The sequence below is a fragment of the Porites lutea genome, chromosome 1 (assembly GCF_958299795.1).
Source record: "Porites lutea chromosome 1, jaPorLute2.1, whole genome shotgun sequence".
Taxonomy (NCBI): domain Eukaryota; kingdom Metazoa; phylum Cnidaria; class Anthozoa; order Scleractinia; family Poritidae; genus Porites; species Porites lutea.
Window position 1 is genome coordinate 36,790,100 of NC_133201.1, and position 12,106 is coordinate 36,802,205.

At 37.7% G+C, this 12,106-nt stretch overlaps 1 protein-coding gene across 1 annotated transcript; it reads right to left on the minus strand.

The window, feature by feature from the left end:
- Window positions 1–1,247: 1,247 nt before the first annotated feature.
- LOC140938009 (uncharacterized) lies at window positions 1,248–3,703 on the minus strand. The gene is made up of 3 exons (XM_073387562.1): window positions 3,595–3,703; window positions 2,285–2,354; window positions 1,248–1,905 (listed from the first exon to the last, which is right to left on the minus strand). Exons 1-3 carry the CDS (start codon window positions 3,679–3,681, stop codon window positions 1,559–1,561), a joined length of 504 nt encoding a protein of 167 aa, XP_073243663.1. The 5' UTR covers window positions 3,682–3,703; the 3' UTR covers window positions 1,248–1,558.
- Window positions 3,704–12,106: the final 8,403 nt, after the last annotated feature.

The following is a 12,106-nucleotide window of genomic DNA, read 5'->3' on the forward strand; positions in this document are numbered from 1 at the left end:
CATATTTTGTTAGGTATGAGGCTACGCTCGCGTGCGCGTTGAGCTCCGCTATAAACCTCATTATAGGAAATAAACGCTTCATGAAATTAACGCGAATCTCCAAAGTTCGACTCAATTTCAGGCGCGTTAATTTCTGCGCCGTTAATTAAGTGTAACGTTAATTTCCGCGACCTTAATTTCCATTATTTTGACTCCAATTTCTTAATACCTTCTGACATTCTAGACACCTAACTAAGAAAGAGGAGTATTTAGTGGATAACACGTGACTGAATACGACTTCTTCCTTGTTTTCTCAAAGTTAAGTGCTAAATCACTATCGCTGAGCCTAATAATTGATTTGAAGGTTTAATTAAAAAGGTAAAAACGTGACAACGTTTTAAGATTGATTTTAGCATCCACGGCAACGGCGTTTAAGCGTAAATATCAAACCGTTCAAAAACTAAAGCATGGTAAATAGAGTCAAGAGCCATAATAGGATTATGGCTCTTGATAGAGTGTAATGTTTATGAGATACTTCAGGGACTTCTTTTTTATATGTTTTTGTGAACTCGACGGAGCACAACGTATGTTTCTATCGATTTGACCTTACTGACCATTAAAAACGTGGAATAAATTTAAAGGTTTTTGCATCGTAGGTAGCTAGCCTCCAAGGGAGGGAGCTAAGGCCCGACTGGCCCATCTTCCTTTACTAACCCTGTAAAACCCTCTTTATCCTCTCTTGCAATAGTTGTAACAACAAAAAAAACTGCCACCTGGGGATGAGAGGCTATGATAATGATTTGTCACCAACTGTTACGAGAAAAATGTCAACCTTTTACATTAAAAAGGCCTTGGAATAGCTACAAGCGTTAGCTGAAACTGACTTTTACTGAGCAGACTGATGGATTTTTTCAGTTCAATTTTTAAACGTTTTTTAAACTCCTACTCGGAAGCAACCTTTCGGGAAAGATAAGCGTAGGAAGGTGTAAGTAATTTATTTTGATAAGCTTGAAATATTTTTGGAAATGTACGTGTGTTGCAATTCAGTTGTTACAAATTAACAATTCCATCTGAAACAAAAAAGTTAAGATATGATTTTCTTGTTCTCGAACTTAACTGATGTATGTGCGCTGTATAAGTGTTTTTAAAACCTTCACATCACTTGAAAAAATTCAGCGAGAAAATAAATCAACACATTTCTTGCAGTATCCTCTTTTAATTAAACGTCAAACCTGGTTGACACTACGGTTATCTATAATGAGGTACCATTAGACCAAAATTTACGTCTCCTACAAAACAGTGTAACTCAATCGACCACTCCAGAAATACCATAACATACCATAGTGCTCTTTGTTTGTCACCCCAAAATTTTGCGACAGCATTGTCTTCACTTTCTCTTGGGAGTTAAAATGCAAAATTTTGGGATGACAAACAAAGAGCATTATGGTATGTTATGGTATTTTCTGAAGTGGTCAATTAGTCAGCTAGTAGCATCCCTTAATTTATGGACTGATTTCTAAGTTATCCCTTGAAGACAAGGCCAATTTTTCGTCAAACGTTAACGCTAACAGCAAGATTATTAAATCAAAAATGCGCCAAAGTAACTGTGTCTGGGAGCCATGTAAATTATAGGTCCTTTTTCATCAGGATAACAGTGAGCAGTCAACGTGATGACGTCATTAGCGTTCAGGTTGAAAACCCCACCAGCGTGCACGGTACCATGGAAGTCTTTATCATTTACGGGTGGTTGAACCATCGTCACGACTTTGTAGTTAACTCTGATAAAGACTCGTCCATTGTTGCGGAAGTAAAGTTGAGCGTAGATATAGTACCGTCCGGGGGTAGGCACCGTCAATTTTCCGTCTTGATACTTCATGCCGCATCCAAGGTAGCTGTAGGGAGCGTTGACAGACCAGTCCTTGATCACTATGAAGCAAGGTATAAACAGGCGTATGTGATTTAAGAGATCATATATAGGTGATCACTCTCCAAGAGTTTTCAAAACTTTACTTTTATCCCTACCTACCCAACCTCGTCCCCAGGGCTTGAGGTTGAACCCTACCGAATACCCCACGATATCCTAGCACGATTTTCTGAGATTAATAATGAGATTGCATGACAAATTGTTACCCTACAACGATACAGTAGAAGTAATCGTTCATTTTATACTTTTTCTCAAAGAATTTTTCCCTATTGACGTGTTTTAAAAAATCGTTAACTTTGTAGGTGTATTTTAGTTTCTTTCAAAGTTCTGGCTCAACAAAATAAATTAAATGCAAATATGGGAGCAAGGAACTTGAAGTACCTGTTTTGGGTTGATAGCGAAACTCATCCTCATCGGCAGCTTCGATATGAGCAGATGGGTTTGTTGGATACTAAAACAGAAAAAAAATAAGGAAAAACAATGATGACGCAAGTTTACTTATAGCATGACATATACAACAAAGGAAACGAAACATAGAGAGAGAGAGAGATGCGAGATTGCGGAAAATTAATTCAGTGCTCAAAAGAATACGGCGTATAACAAATGTGCTGTATTGTTATTTTTTGATTATTTTTAATTAAGATGCAAATAAGTATGAGCTGGTTTCCCGCAGTTACCGCAGGCCAAGAGCGGATAAAAGGGTTCTTGTTCCTGTGCAAGAGAAAGCGGCACAAAATTAAACAAAAAACACGTTTATAAACTCGATCTAACGCACTCTTCTCATTTTTTTTCTGTGTTAGCGGTATCTTAAATGATTTTCAACGTGAGGAAGACTGTATAGTTATTTAAGAATTTACTATAAATACAGCCCCTTTCTCCGATAACGGTATTTTAAAGACCAGTCAAGGCGAGTATCCATCAATTGCTGGAAATAGCGCCTTAAAATGAGGAAACCTACCAAGTTTTAAGGTGAAAAGTCCAAAGTAAGCGAAGGTATTACTCCACAACGTCCAGCGAAATTTTACAAACATTAGTATGTTGCAGTCACCAACTCGCCTCTAACCATGTAAACGTCTGCATGGTTCGGTGAATTTGCAAAGCTCCCCAGTAGTCGTTAGCTTTCAACGAATCACTTTCAAACTTAGCAACTTTTACTGATTTAAAGGCGTTCTTTTCAGTCATGTCGACGAATTTTCACTGACTGTTCCCAGTCAAAAGTTAAAACAACCGTGGAAGAGTCTATAATCCCGGGGGGGACTCCGCATATAAAAGGGGTGGGGATGCTCGTCGGAAATTTTGAATTGAACCTCTAAAGGAGACCGATCTGGACGTGGCCCAAGCTTTTTTTGACCCGTGAAAGAGACCATGTTAAAACACAGATAGACAATTTAAATATTTTTTTTATATTTTTTCACGTGCAACCCTAAAAGAGACCCTCACGGCTAAATATGATGGCGTTTTGCCCAGAACACCCTACGTGAGACCAAAATCCGAAATTTACACTCCTAAGCGAGACGACGAGCATCCCCACCTCTTTCATATGCGCAGTCCCCCCCCCCCCCCAACCCCAGGGTCTATAATGTGGCAGTGGGAGCTTAATTAAAAGAAAATCAAAACTTGCCGCAATGACGGAAAAAGTCAACGGGAAATCATTCGTTGTACATTAAAAAATCTGATGTCGACTGTCTTACCTGATTTAGAGATACCAGAACTTTCGCTCGAGAGGAATACGGCAAGCTGGCACAAACCAGAGAAACACAGATAACAAGGAACTTCATTATATCAGTCACTTCTGAAATTACCCAGTGAAGAAATGAAAGGGCTCAGAATGAGGTGCCACTTTATATCCGATTCGCCATTTGCACATCTCCCATAATACACCTTGTTTGCTTCCCAAAACTTTGCATAACCTTTGTTTTTAATTTTTCCTGGGTATTGTAGTGGTTCCAAGAGAAGTAAAAGACAATGCTTAAATACTGATTCTTGAAATTTGCATTAATTCAATAGAAATTTGTATAGGTAATAGCATGATTTGTAGCGATATTTGGCATAAATACCACGAGTGATATTTCGAAATTGTTATACGTAATTTCACGAGCCGTTAGGCGAGTGAAATTTGAGACAATTTTGAAATATCATGAGTGGTATTTATGCCAAATATCACTACAAATCATACAATTATTTGTTTATACCACTACCCACAAACAGTCTGTAATTTTCAAATGTAGGTATTTCCAATTAAGCGGAAATACCACTGTTCTAAGCCAATCAAATTGGAGAAATTTCTCATGTGGTAGTATAAAATTTCTAATCAATTTAAATTCAATGAACCGATCCTGAATGAACACTAAATGAGGGAGAGGACATAACAGCTCTTTGATTTTGACGCTATCATGATTGAAGAATTAATTAAGAATCGTATCAGTTTTTCACCCCCAAGCTTTAAGATGTTTTCTTTTGTTTTATTCCCGTACATCAAGTTCAAAGCGTGAATTCCCATAATATTGGTTGTCTTTACACTAGAGTCTAAATAACCTAAGAAATATTTCAAGACAAGTAAATTTGAAATTCTTCAAGTAAAAGAAAGCTTTGCACACAACCTATTTTTTTGCTTCAGGTTTCCTTGAGCCTATTTTCCCACGCAACATAGTTAAGATTGACTGACATGCTTCGCCTTTCTCAAGGCTTAGAAACCGCAAGTTCGCTAAGTCGGTTTTAAGGATGGTTTTCAAGTGACTTGAAACTTTCTTGAATCTTTTCAACTTTCCCACTTTAATGAGATGAAAAGTAAAGTTACTTGAGATTTTACTTAGGTCTTCACACAAGCATTTTTGGCTAAGTAATTAAGTACTTAACAGCCTAGTGTAAAGACAACCATTGAATCGAAATTCAACTGAAATTGAATAGGCACTTTGAGGATAGTCATTCACGTGTTACAAAACCGCCATGATGGAGAGTAAGGAACCCACTGGGACAAGACAAACAATGAGCTGACATAAAAGGCCGACCGGGGAGTGATTTCTGGTCATCACGAATTTTTTTTTTCCAGCAATCTGGTGGGCAGGATATTTTTTTTCCCTTTTTTTCCCATAAGTTTTCTATTACATTGTGCTGCATGCAATTTTTTTGCTTGCAGGAAATTTTTTTTCAAAATCACCCACTCCCCTCTCCCCCCCCCCCCCCGACTCAAGAGTTAAATGGTCGGCCGCCTAATTTAAAATGGTAATTTTTGGTTTGTTTGTCTTCTTTCAGTGAATGTCGAGCTGCAAAGGGCCAATTACCATTGAATTTCACTGATATTGAATTCCAGCATGGAATGTTACAATCGGCACGGCCAATGTTTTTAAGAAAATGGACAAACTTTCATATCAAGGATCCACTTGTGTTTTTAAGAGCGGCTTTCCATTAATATCGACCCACGGTCAGCACAAGTTCAAAATTTGATTTCGCTCATTTTTGGCTCATTGATAACACTTAATGAGTAATGAAACATGCTGTAGTTAGTTTTCCCAAATAACGTGTTCTTTTGTTAAAATTCGAGAAAACGCATTTTGCCCGTTCATAGCTCAAAATCCACTTCCGGTGAAGCAAAATTTTACACAAATTCCATTGACTCGTACGTCAAACCACAACGATTTGGCAGCCTTTGAAGAACACGAATAGTTTTTATGACCCTTTCTTTCTTGTAAAGTGATAAATTTGTGAAAGCTGTAATACATTTGTGGCCCAAAAGGTATTGTTAAAAATAGGCCCCTATTGACAATTTCTACCGTTCAAAATTATAGGGTTAAAATAATGCAAATTTTTACAATGCACTAGAATGTCGCAAATTGACTTTCTGCTGCTTAACTAGGGCCCAATCTATTGGAAAATCGAAACTGAAATCTCTGGGCAAACGATTTTAAGTAGCCCGTAAGACGTCCCGGTCAACCCTAATTTTGCGAAAAATCGCGACATTCCAGTGGTTACAAGGCCCGTCACGCCAGTGTTACCGATAGATAAGCCTTAAACAATTTACTTAAATGCAGATTAGAAGCCAATTCGAAATCAAATCTTTCGGTAAACCTATCATTCTCACTAACTGCAGCATTTTCTTCAAATACAACATATAGGGTCCCTGGGATAGCTTAACACACTTTCATATTCAGTTTCAGACTGGCGATTTCCCTCAAAAAATGGTACAGAGATCTTTTTATTACAGAACTAATCTCTTATCATTTTTAAACGTAAAATGAAAGCCTTCCTTTCAAATCAATTTTTAATGTCATAAATTTATATGTAAATAGTTTCTTAATAGTTTATTGATAATCAACTTGTGATACTTTTTTATTTATTTATTTATTTTTTTTTTATTTTTGATTACCTGTACTATTAATACTTGTCTCCGAAAAGCCCCCATGGAGAGTTGACAATACTGATTTGTATTGTATTGTATTGTATTGTATTGTATTGTATTGTATTGTATTGTATATAAACAGAACAAAATCTAAAAACTTAAGGTGATTACTGAATGAATTTTTGCATTGAGAGATATTTACGAATTAAATCATCGCCAGTCAATGCCATTTGTTTTATAAAAACTAATTTCCTTGAAGCAATTACATATTTTCGACTAAGTATCGGTGCAATAGTTCTTTTCGAAGTTTTTACCCTTGCGGGCGTCTCAAAACTGAAAAAAAGTTATGGGATGCCAAAGAGAAGCCTATATACTTGTATGACAACGTGTATGAATCATGAAGCTACCGCATGGCTTTATATATGACCCATTAAAACAAACTAAGAGGACACTTTGTCGCTTTGACAGGTTTACCATCAACTCAGTTTCAGGTTGCTTTCGACGTTTCAGTGGAAAATTCCTGAAACAAACGGAACGTCTGAAAAGGCATTCGACTATTTTCCTGGTTGGAAACTTCCAGGCGGAAATTTCGGATTTCGGCAAACCTTTTTTGAATATCAGTTTCAGATTTTCGCGGCCGTTTTTCATTAAACGAAATTGACTTAGGCAAATGGTAAACGCTATTATCGAACGGAATCAAAATTAATCAGTCCTGAATTCTGCTCACCATTAGCCAAAACTGCGAAGCTACCGGTTTACTCATGTAAATAGTAGAAAAGCCTTGTGTCCAAAAGCCTGCGATACAGCTTCCTCTCATCGCTATCTGCCGCTAGGGACATTTCGTCAAAGAGCGGTGAGAGGTGGGTGTATCGCAGACTATGCGTCGTACAAGTATATCTTAAGAACCTTGAGGGGCCTTGTTAAGTGCATAGTAGATCGTAGCAATGGCAGACCGTTGCAATATCTCTAATTACTTATTAGGAGACACCAACAGAAAACTCGCTATTCCTCTACCCCAGACAAATTTTAAGGAAAATAGTTTTCCTGGAGCGGTTCTTTGTATTAGCCTTCCTATATACTGATGACCAGCAACAGGCGATGTCTCTTGGGGTTTTGACGGCTGGCTGCAAACAATTCTTCTAGAGATCTACACGGTCCTTACGTAAAGCAGACTAAGGCTCTCAGTCTTATTCGGTTTTGTGACAAAGACAAAGGTAAGGTTTTGGAGGCCTTCTTGGGCGTCTAAGTTTCATGGACTAAGGCTACGGAGGATGGGGAAAGTCCCCAACTCTGTATTTCCTTTTTAGGTGTTGCCATTCGTTCGTTACAAGATTCTTCTCTGGTTTTTTAATAGTATTATACTCTATTTTGTTTCCCAATTTTTATATATATTTTTTTCGCTATTGAAAGGAACTTTCAGTCTTTTAAGCTGTCATCTGCAGTTCAGTATTACAGCTAGAGTTTCCATGACACTAAAACGTCAATCAGTGCAAAGTGTTTCAGACGACAAAGCAGCCCGTACTTTTTACGTAAGCCAAGAAAGCGGAATAGTCGAACGAGTGGTCTGGAGAAAAACAAAATGGTCGTTCTCTCTTGTCTAGAGCAGATGGGGGGCGGGGGAGGGGAGGAGAGTGAGTGAGACTGCGGAGAGCCAAGCGAAAATACTTCTAAAAATACGATAAAAACTGACAAAGAAAAAATAAAAGAAAGAAAACAAGAAAGAAAAAAATGACAGTTTCGCCGTCTAAAAGCAGTTGAAAAGTTAGTACTACCAAATCCGTTCCTGCTGATCAATAACAAAGCGCCAAAAGTGCTCGACGCTAAGGTTGAATATATACCATAAAAAGTTGGAAATGAAGGACGTAGTTAACTTGTAACAGGCCTTCAGATAGTTGGGAAAAAGCAAAGAAAAATGAGCTAAAAAAAATGTCGAAGGGGCGGGGTTAGGGAGAGAGGGCGAAAGGTCCTCCTCCTTTCTTCCTCTTACTTTCTTCCACGTTTGTTTTCCTCCTTTCCCTTTTTTGCGCCACTGTCCACTATCCATTATCCACTATCCACTGTCCACTACGCCTGGAATAGGCTAGTTAACGTTCATAGTTGGCCAGAGAGTTTTTTCTAATGTCGATGGAAGGGATCCATAGATTTCCATTTAGGAACATTTGACATTTTTAAAAGCTATTCCTGCTTTAGCATAATTAGTAAAACGTCACTTATTTTTTTTCTATTTTTCGTTTTGCTGTACAGGAAATTTTTTGGCGATTTGTTTTTGATGCCTAGCAGCGCTTTGCCAGGAATAAAACGTATTTTAAGCTTAATAACGACAGTAGAATCCTGACAAAAAGAATAATAAGTCCAAAATAACTGACGAAATTAGAGGCTCTTCATAATACAGTCGAACTCCTCTATTTCGAAGTCCCAAGGGAAATGGAAAAAAGTTCGAAATAGCGGGGTTTCGAAATAACCGGGGAAGCGTAAAATTCATAACAATGAATCATTTTTTAATAAAATACAGTACAGTATGAAGAAAGATACTGATTAAATAAAAATACAATGTCGAATGCTCAGAATAGAGACAGCAGAGTTCATACATGAGTATTTCAGCCGGAAGAACAGTTCAATAACAGTGTGTTTTGTTTCGTAATTGAATAACACAGCTGGAATTTCTTAGCGGGACACTGCACGTGAGTCAGGCATTGTTAAGTCATTAATTTCGTAACACGAGCTTAAAATAAAATGCAATACGTTTCCAGCACTGTGCTCTTATGTACGTACTCTGTTTTTGACAAGTTGGAAATAACGGGGTTGATTTAAGGTGTAGGGAAAGAACGATGAGTTCGAAATAGCGGGGAATTGGAAATAACCGAGTTTGAAATAGCTGATAGTAAATGACTGAAAACATAAGGGTAAATCCAAGGGAATTCGATCTTCCTTCGAAATAGCGGGGACTTCGAATTAACCGAGTTCGAAATAGCGGGGTTCGACTGTAAATTAGTCAAGACTTCACTATAGCACAAACACCAAAGTCGGCGCAGGGAGGACTTGTGTCAGTCGCCTCTAGCAAAGTAACATGAAATCTAGTCCTTTCAGCTAGTCAGAATGTTAAAGACGAGCTTACTTAGCGCACACATGTAGTTTTAGAATCTTTCAGCGGTATTTTACAGGACAATGAAAGCAGGCTTGTTAAAGAAAGAGGTAGAATTTGAGGGTGTGAGAACATCGACTATCCGGCTATACGGACAGTCCGGTAAAAGTTAAAACTCTCGATAAAGATTAGCTAAAACGTCACTATTTGGGCCAGATTTGTATTGGTACTGACTAGCCAAATTATAAGAAATCTGCCCTACCAACGATTTCCGTATAAATAAGAAAATGCTTTGTTTTATAATGTACTTCCAGGACGTTAGCGGACAAAAATGTACTTTTGGCATTTGCCCATCGCCACAGTCCCATCATTAATACTGAATTCCTTCGTGTGCACAGACGTTTTGTTTTGTTGTTGGGCTTGTTTTTTTATTTGTTTTGTTTTGTGTTTTGCGAGATCCCTCCAAATCTTGATTAAACCTTTCTTTAACCTCATCAGCTCCCGACTAGGAAGACAATAAAACCATGCAGTCTCATATTTCATCTGAAAGGGTTATCAGATTATTTTTTTGTGATCGTCACGTTTTGTAACATGACAACTGGGAGTTACATACAGCAGGTATAAAGCATAATATATAGATTTAGCCAGGGCTAAAAGCGAGGCTCCCATTAATAAATTTATAATTTAAATTAAACAATAAACTTGTATTCGAATTCCATAATTCAGTTAACTTTAGAGCACATTTATGTGACTTTTGAGGGAAAGGCTACCTGATTTTAGAGAAAAATAATTTGCAAACAGCCCAAGAGTGAACCAAATCTTACATCGAGTTGATAGCCTCATATGTACACCCAAAAACTGGTAATCATCTTCGATCACATTTAAGAGCCATAATGGCTCTTGATCACCGTAGATTAATTAGTGGAAAAAAAATCAGGCCAACTTTTTGGCGTTCGACAAGTTTACTTTGCAAAATCTTGTCAACAAATCTGGGTGCGGGTAAACCAACCTTTTATACCATTTATACATCACATCTGAGCTGAAACAGTAGTATGAGGCACTGTTTTTATTATACCGGGTGACCTCGAACAGTAAGCAGTATTTCACAATACAAATTGCACTCATTCAATATTCATAAACTGTTAAAGAAATTTCCAAAATCACCTATACGGCCATCCGGTTCTCACTTTTGTAGTGCGAGCTGTGGCGAGTGTTTGAATGAACATTAACAGAGTTACGCTCCAACATTATAAAGAATTTATTCTGTTTATTTTTTATTTAATTTAATTTTTTATTTTTATTAACGCGCGGCATTTTGAGTACTCCTGCAAGCGATGTTCACTGAACGACTGAAAACAATCGGCACAGCGATTAAAATTACAACAGAGACTACTAACAATCAATAAAAGAAATATAATTCGGAGAAACATATACAGAGACAACAATTTTCATTCAGGAAGACAATTAAAGTATCCCTACAAATCCTGAGTCTTCAAGCTTCAAGCTTAAGTTTATGTTTTAAGCCGGCTTCCCGGTGTTTGCTTTTTTCAAAGACGAACTCGAGGCAAGAAAATCGCTCAAAGCTTTCTTTTCCGGCCAGAATTATAACTAAATATTCTTTGGAACGTTTTCTTTCTATTTGCGGTAAGGAAACTGTCTAAAGGCTTTTTATAGTTCTGTATTAAAGCTTATATCAAAGCTGATACTCGGTCAGATCATTGTCTAAAATCTTACAAACGTGCATAAACTAAATGACCGCATAAACTCCGCTCGACTTCATTAAATTAGATCCTAAAAAACAAACATCAAATACAATAATTTCTCTGGCTTACCATTCGAGATGCAGCTCCTGAAAGGTATCAAGAAAAGCCAGTATCGCTTCAGACTTTGCAATCCTCTTACGCATCAAGCAAGGTGAAAACGAAAACGATGCCATCCGAAATCGGATTTGCGACAAGCGACGTATTCCTCAACCAAAAACCCAATAAACAAACTAGCCATGAATAACAGAGGACTCCTGACAGCAGCTGAATTTCATTTTCAATTTGCACATCCAGTGGAAAAAGACAGTTAAAAGCATTACAAGTTGACCTAAAACTCTGTCAGCTTCAGCTGTCAAAGTAAACAAGATTCAAGATACTGCATAAATTTTCCGCATGAACTCACCTGTCACATTTTGACCAATCAGAGCATAAAAAATTGGACGTAGAGCGTGACCAACGCGTGACCATGGTGAGAAAAGTCAAAAGCAACTGTTTTCCCTGCCCGTAACAGCTGGCTGAATTTTCGCGTCCGAGGTCAGTTTGCAATCAAAATTTTAATTGTGTAGCACATAAACACAACATATTTCATATGAATTTAGAAAAAACTTGAACTTGAGCCTGCGATCACTTGAAAACTAGTAACTTGTCAGCGGATAACTTCATAAAATACTTGACCTCGATGGGTCGACACCTGAGCCCGCGATACGGTCAAGTGATACTGGTCAGCGGGTACCCTGTTTTGACAGCTGTCAATTGATCAAGACATTGATGTCCAATATGTGTGCATTATCAGTTAAACTAGTAAAAGTATAAGATTGAACATTGTTCGCGATCTAGTTAAACAATTAACTGGTCAGCGGACAGCTTCCAAATAAATCACGTCACCTCGATGAGTTGACACATGAGCCCGCGATATGGTCATGGGATACTGGTCAGTGGCTATCCTGTTTTGACAGCTGTCAATTGACCATAGTGTGAATGTCCTAAAATCCTATATTAAAGATGTGGACTTGCCAAGACAC

Excerpts from the sequence above, each read along its gene's own strand:
- LOC140938009 (XM_073387562.1), bottom strand. The coding sequence starts at position 3,681 with ATGAAGTTCCTTGTTATCTGTGTTTCTCTGGTTTGTGCCAGCTTGCCG. Across the intron at positions 2,355-3,594 it reads TTCTGGTATCTCTAAATCAG|TATCCAACAAACCCATCTGC; the intron begins GTAAGACAGTCG and ends TTTCTGTTTTAG. Across the intron at positions 1,906-2,284 it reads TCGCTATCAACCCAAAACAG|TGATCAAGGACTGGTCTGTC; the intron begins GTACTTCAAGTT and ends CTTGCTTCATAG.